Source organism: Bombina bombina, chromosome 4 (genome assembly GCF_027579735.1).
Source record: "Bombina bombina isolate aBomBom1 chromosome 4, aBomBom1.pri, whole genome shotgun sequence".
In the NCBI taxonomy this organism is placed as follows: Eukaryota; Metazoa; Chordata; class Amphibia; order Anura; family Bombinatoridae; genus Bombina; species Bombina bombina.
The window spans coordinates 1,107,129,686-1,107,149,199 of NC_069502.1; the positions used below are offsets into that span (position 1 = coordinate 1,107,129,686).

Consider the following 19,514-nt stretch of genomic DNA (forward strand, 5'->3'; position numbering starts at 1 on the left):
ATATATATACATACAGTGGATATAAAAAGTCTACACACCCCTGTTAAAATGGCAGGTTTCTGTGATGTAAAAAAACGAGGCCAAGATAAATCATTCAGAAATTTTTCCACCTTTAATGTGACCTTTAAACTAGGCAACTCAATTGAAAAACAAACTGAAATCTTTTAGGTGAAGGGAAGTAAAAATAAAAAAATAAGCTGGGCTTGGATGTTTTTCTTCGTAAGAAAAGGCTTCCGTCTTGCCGTCTACCCCAAAGCCCAAACATCTGAAGAATACGGGAGATTGTTGTCACATGTACTACACAGCCAGTACTTGCCAGATATTCCTGCAGCTCTTTTAATGTTGCTATAGACCTCTTGGAAGCCTCACAGACCAGTTCTTCTTGTCTATTCATTAATTTTGGAGGGACATCCAGTTCTTGGTAATGTCATTGTTGTGCCATATGTTCTCCACTTGATGATGACTGTCAACTGTGTTCCTATAATGTGGATTATGTGTATGATTTATGTTTCTATTTTTTGTTGTTCTGTATGACATCTTTATTTATTTTTGTACACATTGTTTGCGATAAATAAAAAGAATTAAAAAAAAATTATAATAATGTTCTACGTATTGAATTGAGTTTACTAAGTCTAAAGAAAGTCAACATTAGCTAATTAAAGAAAACATTTTCAGACAAAAGAAAACAAAAACATTATTAATCTGTCATTAGACCCAAACACATTTAGAATAAAGTGTGATATTACAGTTATTGACCATAGACAACACACTTGTGTCCCTCTTTCTGACATAATCTGTCATAATCTTGCAGTCTTTTGTAGAAAAAGACAAAGTACGTTCCACTACAACCAATTGTATAGTGCTCCCATATCCATTTTGAGACAGCATAAGAGCACATTTGACATTAATTATGTCTGTCTGTTCAATCATTAAGCTGCAATTAAACACGTGCAGGTGGTAAATCAACAAAAAATGAAGTGCTCAAATATAAACAGGTACATTTTTGACTGTTCTGTACCTAAAAATCTGATGTCAATCATTACTCAGAAGTAACAGTGCAAAGCTTATTTTATATATATTTCTCCAACATTGGTGTGTCCGGTCCACGGCGTCATCCTTACTTGTGGGATATTCTCTTCCCCAACAGGAAATGGCAAAGAGTCCCAGCAAAGCTGGTCACATGATCCCTCCTAGGCTCCGCCCACCCCAGTCATTCTCTTTGCCGTTGCACAGGCAACATCTCCACGGAGATGGTTAAGAGTTTTTTGGTGTTTAAATGTAGTTTTATTCTTCTATCAAGTGTTTGTTATTTTAAAATAGTGCTGGTATGTACTATTTACTCTGAAACAGAAAAGGATGAAGATTTCTGTTTGTAAGAGGAAGATGATTTTTAGCAGACAGTAACTAAAATCGATTGCTGTTTCCACACAGGACTGTTGAGATGAAGTAACTTCAGTTGGGGGAAACAGTTAGCAGTCTTTTCTGCTTAAGGTATGACTAGCCATATTTCTAACAAGACCATGTAATGCTGGAAGGCTGTCATTTCCCCTCATGGGGACCGGTAAGCCATTTTCTTAGTTAAACATAAAAGAATAAAGGGCTTCAAAAAGGGCTTAAAAACTGGTAGACATTTTTCTGGGCTAAAACAATTGCTTTACTAGGCATATTATGCAGATTCTAACTAATTATTGGTATTATAATCTTGGGGAACGTTTAGAAAAACGGCAGGCACTGTGTTGGACACCTTTTTCAGATGGGGGCCTTTCTAGTTATAGACAGAGCCTCATTCTGGGACTGTATAGGGGTTAAATGTAAAAACGGCTCCGGTTCCGTTAATTTAAGGGTTAAAGCTCTGAAATTTGGTGTGCAATACTTTTAATGCTTTAAGACACTGTGGTGAAATTTTGGTGAATTTTGAACAAATCCTTCATACTTTTTCACATATTCAGTAATAAAGTGTTTTCAGTTTGAAATTTAAAGTGACAGTAACGGTTTTATTTTAAAACGTTTTTTGTGCTTTGTTGACAAGTTTAAGCCTGTTTAACATGTCTGTACCATCAGATAAGCTATGTTCTATATGTATGAAAGCCAATGTGTCTCCCCATTTAAATTTATGTGATAATTGTGCCATAGTGTCCAAACAAAGTAAGGACAGTAATGCAACAGATAATGATATTGCCCAAGATGATTCCTCAAATGAGGGGAGTAAACATGATACTACATCATCCCCTACTGTGTCTACACCAGTTATGCCCACACAGGAGGCCCCTAGTACATCTAGTGCGCCAATACTTATTACCATGCAACAATTAACGGCTGTAATGGATAACTCCATAGCAAATCTTTTATCCAAAATGCCTACTTATCAGAGAAAGCGTGATTGCTCTGTTTTAAACACTGAAGAGCAAGAGGACGCTGATGATAACTGTTCTGACATACCCTCACACCAATCTCAAGGGGCCATGAGGGAGGTTTTGTCTGATGGAGAAATTTCAGATTCAGGAAAAATTTCTCATCAAGCTGAACCTGATGTTGTGACATTTAAATTAGAACATCTCCGCGCACTGCTTAAGGAGGTGTTATCTACTCTGGATGATTGTGACAATTTGGTCATTCCAGAGAAATTATGTAAGATGGACAAGTTCCTAGAGGTTCCGGTGCCCCCCGACGCTTTTCCTATACCCAAGCGGGTGGCGGACATAGTAAATAAAGAGTGGGAAAGGCCCGGCATACCTTTTGTCCCCCCCCCCCTATATTTAAGAAATTATTTCCTATAGTCGATCCCAGAAAGGACTTATGGCAGACAGTCCCCAAGGTCGAGGGGGCGGTTTCTACTCTAAACAAACGCACTACTATTCCTATCGAAGATAGTTGTGCTTTCAAAGATCCTATGGATAAGAAATTAGAGGGTTTGCTTAAAAAGATTTTTGTACAGCAAGGTTACCTTCTACAACCAATTTCATGCATTGTTCCTGTCACTACGGCAGCGTGTTTCTGGTTCGAGGAACTAGAAAAATCGCTCAGTAAAGAATCTTCGTATGAGGAGGTTATGGACAGAGTTCAAGCACTTAAATTGGCTAACTCTTTTGTTTTAGATGCCGCTTTGCAATTAGCTAGATTAGCGGCGAAAAATTCAGGGTTTGCTGTCGTGGCGCGCAGAGTGCTTTGGCTAAAGTCTTGGTCAGCGGATGTGTCTTCCAAGACAAAATTGCTTAACATTCCTTTCAAAGGTAAAACATTATTTGGACCTGATTTGAAAGAGATTATTTCAGACATCACTGGGGGAAAGGGCCACGCCCTCCCACAGGATAGGTCTTTTAAGGCTAATAATAAGCCTAATTTTCGTCCCTTTCGCAGAAACGGACCAGTCTCTAATTCTGTATCCTCTAAGCAAGAGGGTAATACTTCACAACCCAAACCAGCCTGGAAACCAATGCAAGGCTGGAACAAGGGTAAGCAGGCCAAGAAGCCTACCACTGCTACCAAAACAGCATGAAGGGATAGCCCCCGATCCGGGACCGGATCTAGTGGGGGGCAGACTTTCTCTCTTTGCTCAGGCTTGGGCAAGAGATGTTCAGGATCCTTGGGCGCTAGAAATAGTTTCTCAAGGTTATCTCCTGGAATTCAAGAAACTACCCCCAAGGGGAAGGTTCCACAGGTCTCAATTATCTTCAAACTAAATAAAGAGACAGGCATTCTTACATTGTGTAGAAGACCTGTTAAAGATGGGAGTGATACATCCAGTTCCAATAAGAGAACAAGGAATGGGATTTTATTCCAATCTGTTCATAGTTCCCAAAAAAGAGGGAACATTCAGACCAATTTTGGATCTAAAGATCCTAAACAAATTTCTCAGGGTACCATCGTTCAAAATGGAAACTATTCGAACGATCCTACCTACTATCCAGGAAAATCAATTTATGACTACCGTGGATTTAAAGGATGCGTACCTACATATTCCTATCCACAAGGAACATCATCAGTTCCTAAGGTTCGCTTTTCTGGACAAGCATTACCAGTTTATGGCACTTCCATTTGGATTAGCCACTGCTCCAAGGATTTTCACAAAGGTACTAGGGTCCCTTCTAGCGGTTCTAAGACCAAGGGGCATTGCAGTAGTACCTTACTTGGACGACATCCTGATTCAAGCGTCGTCCCTGTCAAAAGCAAAGGCTCATACGGACATCGTCCTAGCCTTTCTCAGATCTCACGGATGGAAGGTGAACAAAGAAAAAAGTTCTCTGTCCCCGTCAACAAGAGTTCCCTTCTTGGGAACAATAATAGATTCCTTAGAAATGAGGATTTTTCTGACAGAGGTCAGAAAATCAAAACTTCTAAGCTCTTGTCAAGTACTTCATTCTGTTCCTCGTCCTTCCATAGCGCAGTGCATGGAAGTAATAGGATTGATGGTTGCAACAATGGACATAGTTCCTTTTGCACGAATTCATCTAAGACCATTACAACTGTGCATGCTCAGACAGTGGAATGGGGATTATACAGACTTGTCTCCGACGATTCAAGTAGATCAAAAGACCAGAGATTCACTCCGTTGGTGGCTGACCCTGGACAATCTGTCACAGGGAATGAGCTTCCGCAGACCAGAGTGGGTCATTGTCACGACCGACGCCAGCCTAGTGGGCTGGGGCGCGGTCTGGGAATCCCTGAAAGCTCAGGGTCTATGGTCTCGGGAAGAGTCTCTCCTCCCGATAAACATTCTGGAACTGAGAGCGATATTCAATGCTCTCAGAGCTTGGTCTCAACTAGCAAAGGCCAAATTCATAAGGTTTCAGTCAGACAACATGACGACCGTTGCATATATCAATCATCAGGGGGGAACAAGGACTTCCCTGGTGATGAAAGAAGTGACCAAGATAATTCAATGGGCAGAGGATCACTCCTGCCACTTGTCAGCGATCCACATCCCAGGAGTGGAAAATTGGGAAGCGGATTTTCTGAGTCGTCAGACATTCCATCCGGGGGAGTGGGAACTCCATCCGGAAATCTTTGCCCAAATAACTCAATTATGGGGCATTCCAGACATGGATCTGATGGCGTCTCGTCAGAACTTCAAGGTTCCTTGCTACGGGTCCAGATCCAGGGATCCCAAGGCGACCCTAGTAGATGCACTAGTAGCACCTTGGACCTTCAACCTAGCTTATGTATTCCCACCGTTTCCTCTCATCCCCAGGCTGGTAGCCAGGATCAATCAGGAGAGGGCCTCTGTGATCTTGATAGCTCCTGCGTGGCCATGCAGGACTTGGTATGCAGACCTGGTGAATATGTCATCGGCTCCACCATGGAAGCTACCTTTGAGACAGGACCTTCTTGTTCAGTGTCCATTCGAACATCCGAATCTGGTTTCCCTCCAACTGACGGCTTGGAGATTGAACGCTTGATTTTATCAAAGCGTGGGTTTTCAGATTCTGTAATAGATACTCTGATTCATGCTAGAAAGCCTGTAACTAGAAAAATTTACCATAAAATATGGAAAAAATATATCTGTTGGTGTGAATCTAAAGGATTCCCATGGAACAAGATAAAAATTCCTAAGATTCTATCCTTTCTACAAGAAGGTTTGGAGAAAGGATTATCTGCAAGTTCTCTGAAGGGACAGATCTCTGCTTTATCTGTTTTACTTCACAAAAGACTGGCAGCTGTGCCAGATGTTCAAGCATTTGTTCAGGCTCTGGTTAGGATCAAGCCTGTTTACAGACCTTTGACTCCTCCCTGGAGTCTAAATCTAGTTCTTTCAGTTCTTCAAGGGGTTCCGTTTGAACCCTTACATTCCGTAGATATTAAGTTATTATCTTGGAAAGTTTTGTTTTTGGTTGCAATTTCTTCTGCTAGAAGAGTTTCAGAGTTATCTGCTCTGCAGTGTTCTCCGCCCTATCTGGTGTTCCATGCAGATAAGGTGGTTTTGCGTACTAAGCCTGGTTTTCTTCCGAAAGTTGTTTCCAACAAAAATATTAACCAGGAGATAGTTGTACCTTCTTTGTGTCCAAATCCAGTTTCAAAGAAGGAACGTTTGTTACACAATTTGGACGTAGTCCGTGCTCTAAAATTCTATTTAGAGGCTACTAAAGATTTCAGACAAACATCTTCCTTGTTTGTTGTTTATTCTGGTAAAAGGAGAGGTCAAAAAGCGACTTCTACCTCTCTTTCCTTTTGGCTTAAAAGCATTATCCGATTGGCTTATGAGACTGCCGGACGGCAACCTCCTGAAAGAATCACAGCTCACTCCACTAGGGCTGTGGCTTCCACATGGGCCTTCAAGAACGAGGCTTCTGTTGACCAGATATGTAAGGCAGCGACTTGGTCTTCACTGCACACTTTTGCCAAATTTTACAAATTTGATACTTTTGCTTCTTCGGAGGCTATTTTTGGGAGAAAGGTTTTGCAAGCCGTGGTGCCTTCCATTTAGGTGACCTGATTTGCTCCCTCCCTTCATCCGTGTCCTAAAGCTTTGGTATTGGTTCCCACAAGTAAGGATGACGCCGTGGACCGGACACACCAATGTTGGAGAAAACAGAATTTATGCTTACCTGATAAATTACTTTCTCCAACGGTGTGTCCGGTCCACGGCCCGCCCTGGTTTTTTAATCAGGTCTGATGAATTATGTTATCTAACTACAGTCACCACGGTATCATATGGTTTCTCCTATATATATTTCCTCCTGTCCGTCGGTCGAATGACTGGGGTGGGCGGAGCCTAGGAGGGATCATGTGACCAGCTTTGCTGGGACTCTTTGCCATTTCCTGTTGGGGAAGAGAATATCCCACAAGTAAGGATGACGCCGTGGACCGGACACACCGTTGGAGAAAGTAATTTATCAGGTAAGCATAAATTCTGTTTTTTTTTACAATCTTAAGTTTGCCTATTTTCTGTACATAAACCCAATTATAGGCAATATGATTATAAAAAATAATGTTTTTGACATGCCTTCACATTTTTATCCTGTAGCTTAAACATGTTTGTATGCATTGTTCTTGCTCTGTTTCCTGACTTATAATGTGTAGCTTGTATACACAGTTACTTTTGATGCACATAGTACTTCTGTATTGGCCCTAATTGGCCATTTTGTGAAACTGAGGGATGTTTTAGCCACTTACTCATAATATGCAAAATAAGTCAAAATACCTAATCGGTATATGCATTTATTTGCTACGTTTACTGTCCTGTAAGATGACTTTGTTACAGAACCCAGTATTGAAGTGCGTTTTGGCCTTTAGAATATCTTTTTATTTATTTATTTATTTTTATTTTATTTCGAACATAATGATAAAGGGCTCAATATGTCACAATTATGAAACGGTACATTTGTTGAAGAGTGTGAAACTAAAAAGAGATTTACAGCCTAGGCCTGACACGTTACATTTGAGCAGCTAGGATAACTATTTAGCAGTAAAAAGTGGCTCTGGAATATGTAAAAGCAAAGTGAATTGTATTCAGTCCAAACAGTTTTTGTTTTAGGATCTATTTTTATGTGTACTTGCAGGTTATTACAAAATATTGTTATTTTTAAACATGTTTTTTTCCCCCCTTAGATTTATTACTATCACAATGTGAAGTGCAGAAGAGAAATGTTTGACAAAGACATTGTAATGTTACAGGTAACTATTTGTACTTTGAATATAAACTCTGCAATATACTTTAATTATTTATTTTGTCCTTTTTTCCTGTAATTCCATTCTGAAATTGTGAGCTTTTGAGTTCCTATTAGAAATGGAAGCTCAGAACACTGCTATATTCCACACAGTGAATTTAAATAAATGTAGAGAAAAGGGTGGACATAGAGCACTCAAACGAAAAGTACTCCTATAACTGTTGTAATAGAATACATTAGGCAGGAAGGTTGCCAAGGGGGTACACAAATTAAAACTTAACATTTATTGAATATATATAAATAATAGGTGGTCTAACAGTGTAGTGAATGCATAAAACTTAGATTAAAAACTGAGGAGAGTACCAGCATACCATATGCCAATAAATGATTGTGTTCCAACAAAAACTGTTGTAAACCAATATGGCTTAAAGTTAGCAGATGGCTATGTAGAGATAATAATATAGTAACGTTACCGAATAAATGTATAAACGGAGCTAAAGAGTAAAGCTATTTCAATATGGCGTACACTAAAAATAGGCTCACGGATTATACGCTATCTGCATATGAGGATTGACCTCCAACAACAAAATTAACTACCTAGGTACAATACTGGAACAGCCTTACCTGGACGATATTCTGATCCAGGCATCATCTTATCAACTAGCAAGGTCTCATACCCGAGGTGGTTCTAGCCTTCCTGAGAACTCACGGGTGGAAGGTAAATCTGGGAAGGAGTTCGTTAATTCCTTGTCAATGAACATTTTTCTGACGGAGGTCAGAAAATGAAAAATTCTGAATACATGTCGAGCCCTTCAGGCCAATCCTCGGCCGTCAGTGGCTCTGCGCATGGAGGTAATCTGATTGCTGGTGGCAGCAATGGATATCGTACCATTTGCACATTTTCATCTCAGGCCTCTGCAGCTAAACATGCTCAGGCAATGGAATGGGGATTATACAGATTTATCTCCTCGAATAATCCTGGATCAGGAGACAAGGGACTGTCTTCTATGGTGGTTGTCGCTGGATCGTCTATCCCAGGGGACATGCTTTCGCAGACCGGCATGGGTGATTGTGACAACGGATGCCAGCCTGTTAAGGGCTCTTTAAGGGCTCAGGGAGTAAGGACTCAAGCAGAATCTCTCCTTCCTATCAACATTCTAGAGTTGAGGGCGATATTCAATGCACTTCAGGCCTGGCCTCATTTGGCCTTCAAATTCAAAAGGAGACACCGACATCCATCTTTCTTGTAGGTAAAATCTTGTAAACTTTATTAGGCAATGTTAAAAAGAAGAGACAACACAGCAAATGTACTAAGAGTCAGACGTGGGCGCAGCACACAGGCATACGCGTTTCGGAAAGAGATTCCGTAGTCACAGCCTGACATGCTACCCCACACACCTGTTTAAAAACCCCATGGGCTAATATAATAGGTTAAAACAGGAACTACCCCCATAGACTCTAGCCAATAGGACAGTAAATAACATATACAGCAGTAATCCTAATTAACACTTCATTATCTCAGTGGCCAGCATATCTGCTATATACAACAAAAAATCATAGTAAATATAAATGCATATGAATAGAACTAAATGACAGTCACAATCCTAATGCGAAAGTGTCAATAATATTTAAGATGTAGCACAGGGGAGATGTCATAGCTACAGCATTATTTGAAAAAATGTATTAATATAGTAGTAAAATAAATAAATAAATAATAAGATTGAGAAAGAGCATAATGGGCAAATTAGTATGATGTAAATGAATCACATGAATATGTAAAGGGATTTCATCATAGGAGGAATAGATGATCATAATACAGATAAAATGAGCAAAAAATGTATACCGTCGTATACAAAAAGGGTATATAAGTGTCAGAAGGGCTCCATGTGCTTAATATATAGATACTGTCATGTGAGCTATTAGATAATAAATACAATCATTGGTGTACAGAGCAAATATTAGCACAATATTATTCCCAGTGATTAATAATATCAAATCTGGAATTCAGACCTTTGGGTAGTCTGCTTTCAAGGGTAAATATCCAATATGCTTCCCTTCTTGCCAATATTGTATCTATATCACCACCCCTAGGGGGCCTAAGGATCTTTTCTATAGCACACCATGAGAAATATCTTAAATCGTTATTATGAAAAGAGCCAAAGTGTTGTACTATTGGAGTACTGGCTTTGTTGATTTTAAATGACGACAGGTGTTCCCGTATGCGGGTATTTAGGTCCCGTGAGGTGAGACCTACATACTGTAATTTACAGTGAGAGCATTCAATAAGGTAAATGGCATATTCTGTGGTACAATTCATACAGGTACCAATGTCATACCTCTTGTTGGTGACCATACTAGAAAAATTCCGTGTCACATGAACGTACTCACAAGGTTTACACTTACGCCGACCACATTTGAACATGCCAGTATGCCTTAGCCAAGATGATTGACTCTCAGTTTTGCTTTTCAATAACGTAGGGGCCAAAAGATTACCCAATGTTGGGCTTCTCCTATAGGAGCATCTGAGCCCATTCTTAACAGTATTGACTAGCTTATCATCAGCTGAGAGGAGAGGGAAGTGTCTACGAACTATCTTACAGATATCTTGATACTGTATACTATGATTGGTAACAAAAGTCAAACCTTTGAAATCATCATTTTTTGAAGATTTCATATTTAACAGATCCCTTCTCTCTATGGTACTGACAGCAGCTTTAGCCCTTTTAACTATTGCTTTGGGGTACTTCCTTTCTAGGAGTCTCCTTTCTAGATCAACTGATTCTTGTTGAAATTGTTGGAAACTAGTGCAATTCCTCCTCAGCCTAGTGTATTCTCCCTTGGCAATAGCATATGGAACATGCTTGGGATGGCAACTAGTGCCTTGAAGGAGTGAATTGCCTGAAATGGGCTTCCTGTAAACGGTAGATTCAATCTTACCATCAGGGTTACCCCGCAGTGTAATGTCAAGATAGTTTATTGTATGTGGATTAAATTCACAGGTAAATTTCAGGTTGAGATCATTGCAATGTAGGTATTCCAGAAACGGGGGAATAGTTTCCTCACTTCCTGTCCAGATGAAGATAAGATCATCTATATACCTCTGGTATAGAGATATATGAGATCTGTAAATATTATTATCTCCAAAGATGTGGTAAAATTCCCACCATCCTAGAAATAAATTTGCATAGGAGGGGGCAAATTTAGCCCCCATGGCGGTACCACATCTCTGGAGATAATAAGTGTCTTCAAATTTGAAAAAATTGTGTGTTAATAGGAATGTGAGTACCTTAAGAATAAAATTCTTTAGGCAATGATCATAATCAGTGAAATTATCCAGAAAAAAAGTGACAGCTTCCACTCCCTTCTGGTGGGGGATGCTAGAATATAAAGAGACAATATCAATTGTCATCCACATACTAGACTCAGTCCAATTAATATGCTCAAGTATATTTAGGATATGCTTAGTATCACGAACATATGATAAGAGAGACATAACAATAGGCTGGAGTATGTTATCCAGCCATTGAGAGAGGTTTCCCAAGAGTGACTCAACTCCACTGACAATGGGACGACCTTTTATATCTATAAGGGATTTGTGAGTCTTGGGGAAATGATGGAACAGTGGTGTCTTCGGATTATCCACAAAAAGGAATTCAGCTGTATTGCTATCTATACACCCTTGCTCAATACCTTCATCCAAGAGATGTTTGAGTTCATTTTTGTACTCATTAGTAGGATCCCTTCCTAGAATTAGGTAGTCATGTTCATTATTCAGCTGTCTGAGACCTTCAGCTATATACTGTACTCGGTCCATTACTACAACCATTCCACCTTTGTCTGATTTCCTGATAACCAAATCCTGATTATTTCTAAGGGAAGTCACTGCTTCTCTTTCAGACAAAGATAGATTGGGCTTGTAGTTGGACCGTCTAGATTTTAGTTCAACCAAGTCATTTTCCACTCTTGAGTGGAAGATTTCAACAATGTTACCCCTACTTTGTATGGGATAAAATCGAGATTTTTTCTTTAGGGTAGGGCCTCTGGTCCTAGTGTCATGTTCAGATGTATTGTCTAACTGTAGTTGTTGTAATGAGACAATATCACAATTCTCAGAGAAATTATGTTTATTAGTAGTGATGTCACTTTCCCCATTCATGGGAGTAAAATCAATAGTACTGACATCATCCGAGAAATGTTTTCTCAGAGTTATGTTCCTAACTAATCTGTTGATGTCAATAATGGTTTGAAATAGATCAAAGTCGTTATTAGGTGCAAAGTTTAGCCCCAAATTTAATACTCTATATTGTGTATCATTAAGTGGGAAAGATGACAAATTGACCACATTTCCTACTATTTGTACTTGGTTTGGGGTCTCGGTTCCCTCAGCTGATATTTGTCCTGATTGTTTTTCATGACTGGATTCTGTTTGGTAATGTGAGTGCCTCTTCCTCCCCCCGCTATGCCTCCCTGTACCTGTGGAAAAACCTGTTCTAGTACAGAGTTGTCTGGTCTAGATGTGATGTGCGGAGTCTCCATATAAGCAGACTGCTTCGGTCTCACTATGTTAGTAACATTATTAGTATTGTCTTCATATACAAGATGTGGACCTGCCGCAATAGCAGCTTGAGGTTCATCATTTTGGTATGTGATAGATTGTATATCCTGAATAGCATCAGCTGGTTTGTCACCATCACTGGAGTAGTCAGTGTCACTCCCAGAAAAGGTAACATTTTTAGATGAATTATTATTGTTATTTTTATTCTGTTTGTTCCTATTGTTAGCCCTTCTCCTCCTCCCAAATCTTGGTTGGTTGGATCTAGAATTCCCTCTAGATTTCTTATTCCATATGTATACACAATTGTTAGCATAGTCAAATTTATCTCTTATGAACTTAGTATGTTTTCTCTCCATAATTTCTGACCTGCCCTTAGCAATCAGTTCCCTCAATATTTTGTCAAATTTCGCAAAATCAGGATTACTAGACCGTCTATTAAGTTCTACTTGCAAATCATTAATTTCTATTCTTAAAGACTCTAATTGTTTGTTTTTATAAATCAATAATAACATCATAAGTCTCAGGGAGCAGTCAGATAGTACATTATTCCATGAGTCTATAAATTCCTTGTCATTGGTATCCACATCAAACGTGGGGAATTTAAAGACCCGTAGTCCCCTTGGTATCATACTCAAACTTTTGTACTTTTCGAGGGTCCAAATGTCCCACTGTAATTTAGATTCTTTTATCAAAAGTTTTTCCAGGAGTTCAAATAAAGTACTTAATGCCAGTATGCTTTTATCCTCTGAGAAAATCAATTCACAGTCAGTAAGATTTGTAGTGCGTGCAGTAGCTGGCAACAAAGAGTAAAAAGTGTGCTGTGTTGTCTCCATAGCTGAGCAGAAAATTGCAGGCTGGAGGCTTGAACAGTCTGTGTTAGATGTTGGTACATCCAGGGTATACCCAATAACAAAACAAATCAAACAGAGAAACCCAACGACAGACCTCAGCCAAACCGGGCTGTAATCAATAAGTATGAATGGACCAGTGCAGAATCCCCGGTAATGAGTGACACTTCAAATAGCACTTATGCAATTGAGTAACTCACCCCACTCTAGCCAGTTCGATTATCCACTTGACAGTGTCGCTGCCCAAAGTACAGCCGCCTCTGTGCCGCTTCCGAAGATCCAGACTTCAATTGAGCGGCTCACAGGGCCTCAGCTGTATTCCGTGTGCTCGTCGGCTTGAGTGTGGGTGTGTAGCTATACGTCACGGGTATTCCTCCAATGGCAGGAGTTCTTTTCCGGAGGTGCTGCAAACTGTGATCCGCTCCAGGCTGTAGCATCAGCTGATGGGTCGGTAAGGACTGGAGTAATCAGCAAATTCAAAAGGAGACACCGACATCCATCTTTCTTGTAGGTAAAATCTTGTAAACTTTATTAGGCAATGTTAAAAAGAAGAGACAACACAGCAAATGTACTAAGAGTCAGACGTGGGCGCAGCACACAGGCATACGCGTTTCGGAAAGAGATTCCGTAGTCACAGCCTGACATGCTACCCCACACACCTGTTTAAAAACCCCATGGGCTAATATAATAGGTTAAAACAGGAACTACCCCCATAGACTCTAGCCAATAGGACAGTAAATAACATATACAGCAGTAATCCTAATTAACACTTCATTATCTCAGTGGCCAGCATATCTGCTATATACAACAAAAAATCATAGTAAATATAAATGCATATGAATAGAACTAAATGACAGTCACAATCCTAATGCGAAAGTGTCAATAATATTTAAGATGTAGCACAGGGGAGATGTCATAGCTACAGCATTATTTGAAAAAATGTATTAATATAGTAGTAAAATAAATAAATAAATAATAAGATTGAGAAAGAGCATAATGGGCAAATTAGTATGATGTAAATGAATCACATGAATATGTAAAGGGATTTCATCATAGGAGGAATAGATGATCATAATACAGATAAAATGAGCAAAAAATGTATACCGTCGTATACAAAAAGGGTATATAAGTGTCAGAAGGGCTCCATGTGCTTAATATATAGATACTGTCATGTGAGCTATTAGATAATAAATACAATCATTGGTGTACAGAGCAAATATTAGCAGAATATTATTCCCAGTGATTAATAATATCAAATCTGGAATTCAGACCTTTGGGTAGTCTGCTTTCAAGGGTAAATATCCAATATGCTTCCCTTCTTGCCAATATTGTATCTATATCACCACCCCTAGGGTGGTTGTCGCTGGATCGTCTATCCCAGGGGACATGCTTTCGCAGACCGGCATGGGTGATTGTGACAACGGATGCCAGCCTGTTAAGGGCTCTTTAAGGGCTCAGGGAGTAAGGACTCAAGCAGAATCTCTCCTTCCTATCAACATTCTAGAGTTGAGGGCGATATTCAATGCACTTCAGGCCTGGCCTCATTTGGCCTTGGCCCGATTCATCAGATTTCAGTTGGACAACATAACGACAGTGGCTTACATCAATCATCAGGGAGGAACAAGAAGTTCCTTAGCGATGTTCGAGGTAGCCAAAATAATTCAGTGGGAAGAGGCTCATTCTTTTCATCTGTCAGCGATCTACATCCCACGGGTGGAGAACTGGGAGTCAGATTTTCTGAGCAGGCAGACTTTTCATCCGGGAGAGTGGGAGCTCCATCCGGAAAAATTTTTCAAGCCTGATTCTCATTTGGGGTCGGCCGGAGGTGGACCTTATGGCGTCTCGTTAGAATGCCAAGCTTCCGAGATACGGGTCCAGATCCAGAGATCCCCAGGCCGAACTGATGGATGCCTTGGCAGTTCCTTGGGTTTTCAGCCTAGCATATGTATTCCCTCCGTTTGCTCTCCTTCCTCGGGTGATTGCTCGAATCAAACAGGAGAGGGCATCAGTGATCCTCATTGCCCCGGCGTGGCCTCGCAGGATTTGGTATGCCGATCTGGTGAACATGTCATCTCGGCCACCGTGGAAACTTCCATTGAGGAAGGACCTTCTCATTCAGGGTCCCTTCCATCATCCAAATCTAATTTCTCTGCAGCTGACTGCTTGGAGATTCAACGCTTAATTTTATTTAAGCGAGATTTTTCTGATTCAGTCATAAGTACTTTAATTCAGGCACGTAAGCCTGTTACTAGGAAAATTTACCATAAGATATGGCATAAATATCTTTATTGGTGTGAATCCAAGGGCTACTCATGGAGTAGGGTTAGGATTCCCAGGATTTTTGTCTTTTCTCGAAGAAGGATTGGAGAAGGGGTTATCAGCAAGTTACTTAAAGGGACAGATTTCTGCTTTATCTATTTTGTTACACAAGCATCTGGCAGATGTTCCAGATGTACAATCTTTTTGTCAGGCTCTGACTAGAATCAGGCCTGTATTTAGACCTATTGCTCCTCCTTGGAGTTTAAATTTAGTTCTTAAAGCTCTTCAATGAGTTCCGTTTGAACCTATGCATTCCATAGATATTAAGTTATTATCTTGGAAAGTTTATTTTTAGTTGCTATTTCTTGAGCTTTCGGCATTACAATATGATTCTCCTTTTCTTATTTTCCATTCCGATAAGGTGGTGTTACGTACAAAACCTGGTTTTCTTCCTAAAGTTGTTTCTAACAAGAGTATTAATCAGGAAATTGCTGTTCCTTCCTTATGTCCTAATCCTTCTTCTAAGAAGGAACGTCTGTTACATAATTTAGACGTAGTCCCTGCCTTAAAGTTTTACTTACAAGCGACTAAGGATTTTCGACAATCGTCTTCTTTGTTTGTCATTTTTTCAGGGAAACGTAGGGGTCAGAAAGCTACGGCTACCTCTCTTTCTTTTTGGCTGAAGAGTATCATTCGTTTTGCATATGAGACTGCTGGACAGCAGCCTCCTGAACGAATTATGGCTTATTCCACTAGGGCTGTGGCTTCCTCATGGGCATTCAAAAATGATGCTTCTGTTGAACAGATTTGCAAGGCTGCTACTTGGTCTTCTCTTCACACTTTTTCAAAATTTTACAAATTTGATACTTTTGCCTCGGCTGAGACTGCTTTTGGGAGAAAGGTTCTTCAAGCAGTGGTGCCTTCCGTTTAGGTTCCCTGTCTTGTCCCTCCCTTTTCATCCGTGTACAATAATTTGGTATTGTATCCCACAAGTAAGGATGAAATCTGTGGACTCATTGTGTCTTTAAAAAGAAAAGAAAATTTATGCTTACCTGATAAATTTGTTTCTTTTTTAGACACGAGTCCACGGCCCGCCCTGTTCTATAAGACAGGATTCTTTCTATTTTTGTTAAAACTTCTGACACCTCTGCACCTTTGCCTTTTCCTTTCTCTTCCTAACTTCGGTCGAATGACTGGAGTGGGAGGGAAGGGAGGAGCTATATATACAGCTCTGCTGTGGTGCTCTTTGCCTCCTCCTGTTGACCAGGAGGCGTAACCCCACAAGTAAGGATGAAATCCGTGGACTCATCGTGACTTTAAAAAGAAACAAATAAGCATAAATTTTCTTTTTCCACATAATCGTATTTTAATATGATAATGCATAGCTGACACATTACTGTTATCTCATTTTTGAGATCTATGTCCCGTCCAGCAATTTCTACATAGTAGATTCACATACGAGTATGAAACAAGGCATTGCAAGAACTTAACTTTTCTTAGTAAGTTGTATTACGACATGTTAGGATTCTATTGATATATCTGCATGTTTACATCGGTCCGTATGTGAATGTTTCCATGTGTTCCGCTCTCATCCAATAATAAGAGGACTTTCCTCATTGGACAATCTCAGGGGTGTGTAATATCTCATGCCCCCGATTGGTTTTCAAGTATCTTTTAAGTAGGAAGGCCACACCAAGTCGGGTTAGCCTTTGATAAAGCCGGTTGCTGCGAAATGCGCATCAGGCGTCTCTACAGACCAGCTACATTAATTTTGCACTTATCGAATATGGTGTTAGCAGATTAAATAAATATATTGATATTATTAATAATATATATAATGTTAGGGCTACTGTGCCCAACCGTTTTATCTAATTTGTCAGCTCTTTTAGTTTGGTGTACACTGCTTCAGTATTGTACCTAGGTAGTTAATTTTGTTGTTGGAGTTCAATCCTCATTTGCAGATAGCGTCTGTATAATCCGTGAGCCTATTTTTAGTGTACGCCATACTGAATCGGCTTTACTCTTTAGCTCCGTTTATACATTTATTCGGTAACGTTACTATATTACTATCTCTACATATCCATCTGCTAACTTTAAGCCATATTGGTTTACAACAGTTTTTTGTTGGAACATAATCATTTATTGGCATATGGTATGCTGGTACTCTCCTCAGTTTTTAATCTAAGTTTTATGCATTCACTACACTGTTAGACCACCTATTATTTATATATATTCAATAAACGTTAAGTTTTAATTTGTGTACCCCCTTTGCAACCTTCCTGCCTAATGTTCTTTATTACAACACTTATAGGAGTACTTTTCGTTTGAGTGCTCTATGTCCACCCTTTTCTCTATATTTATTTAAATTCACTTTGTATTGGACATTGAGCACCCCCCATTTAATCGATCATATTAATTGTGGGTGAAGTTCACCATTTGCCAATTATAGAATCCCCTCCCTTACTGAGAGGGCTTGTCTTTTTCACCAAAATAGGTCTTGTCTATGGGGTCTGGATTAGTGTGATTATTCCCCCTTTTTCAAACCTTTTTACATATATTCCACACAGCTATTGGCTGCACACTCTAGAGATCTATTAATAACTGTCCCTAATTGGCCACAGCAGAGAAGGTAACCTAAGTTACAACATGGCAGCTTGCATTATTTTATATACACTAAAACTTTGCACTAATTTTGTCAATATTTAAACAGGTAATGAAACTTTAAAATATACATCTTCATATTATTTTCAGACTTATCTTTTCTTTGAATTTATTATTCTATTTAGCATTTATTTAGTGTTTAATGTCCCTTTAACACAAACAAATAAAATCCAAAATATGTACTAAAAATGCAGAAATGCATTTTATAGTAACAAAAGTTATTAACATTTTGGGTTTGCTGTGTGCAGTAGTATACAACATTGTCAATGAGGGATTTATTTATGCTCTAGAATGCGTTGTTGGAAAATAAATAAATCAACAGGGACATTTATGGGTTCTTAGCAAAAAGATTGTAGTTCCTAAACTTTATTTCTCTTGCACTCTCTTAAAACCATATCAGTACTAGCTGGTATTTGACCTCTACTACTGGAGTAGGTAGAAACACCTCCCATATGTCTAATATTCTCATCATTTCACTCTGAGTTAATTCAGCTTCCAATTTTTGGAATAATGAAGGCTTAGCTGGAGCAGAATTGTGTTTTTTTGCCCTCTATTCTAGTGCTTGAATACCACTATATTTTCATAGTATATTAAAGTGAATGTAAACTTTCAGCAATTAGTGCCCGTTTTTTAAATATACTATTAAAAACAGGGGCACATTCAGAGATGAAAGTTTACATTGCACTGTATTTTTACAAATACTTACCTTTTACTTCTTTAAAGCCGTATCAGCATCCCCCCACCTGCAGGTCCTCTGTAAATACGTCACCAATGAAGAAACCGGCTTCCTCCAATCACGGCAGGGCCTCACGAGATGGAGACTCTGGGGGGAAAGCCGTGATTGGAGGAAGCCGGTTTCGTCATTGGTGACGTATTTACAGAAGACCTGCAGGCGGGGGGATGCCGATCTGGCTTTGAAGAAGTAAAAGGTAAGTATATGTAAAAATATGGTGCAATGTAAACTTTCATCAATGAAAGTGCCCCTGTTTTTAACAGTATTTTTACAAACCAGGCACTAATTAATGAAAGTTTACATTCAGTTTAAGCCTTTTGGATTTAGCTTATTACATTCAAGAAAAATGCATTTTTGTTTTAAGTTATGGGTTTATTCCACTCAGATGTTTGCAGCTTCCTGGCCTGTCAGTGGATCATTTATACAAGATGGCCTTGTGGTCTTCCTTGCATATATGTACTGCACTACACAAGTTTCATATATTTGCAAAACCCATCAAACATTTGTAAGCCTTTACTTCAACCTTTGGTGGTCAGAGTCTCTATATCCTTCAGTACTGATGTAGTTCCGGTTTGAACCATAAATAAATTCATTTAGTGATCATTTTTAATCTGTTTTTTTCTCTAGTTTTAATGCGTGAACCATCTGATTTTAAGATAGATGATAGAGAGATATTTATTACTTTTTAAGGCTGGAGCTTCTATGATGGACCCTAACCACTTCCTGATGATTGTTCTTAGCCGTTTTGAACTTTACCAGATATTTAGCACTCCAGATTATGGGAAAAGATTTCGGAAGGAAAACACAAATAAGGTAATATTTCTCACATTCACCTTTTTGTTGGTCTTGTCCAT

The 19,514-nt window shown here is 39.3% G+C and overlaps 1 protein-coding gene across 1 annotated transcript in view; it reads left to right on the forward strand.

The window, feature by feature from the left end:
- Positions 1-19,514, forward strand: part of UBR2 (ubiquitin protein ligase E3 component n-recognin 2) — a 689,885-nt gene that overhangs the window by 271,830 nt on the left and 398,541 nt on the right. The window contains 2 exon segments of the mRNA XM_053712365.1: positions 7,546-7,611; positions 19,351-19,473. Of these exon segments, the coding sequence (XP_053568340.1) occupies positions 7,546-7,611; positions 19,351-19,473 (189 nt within the window).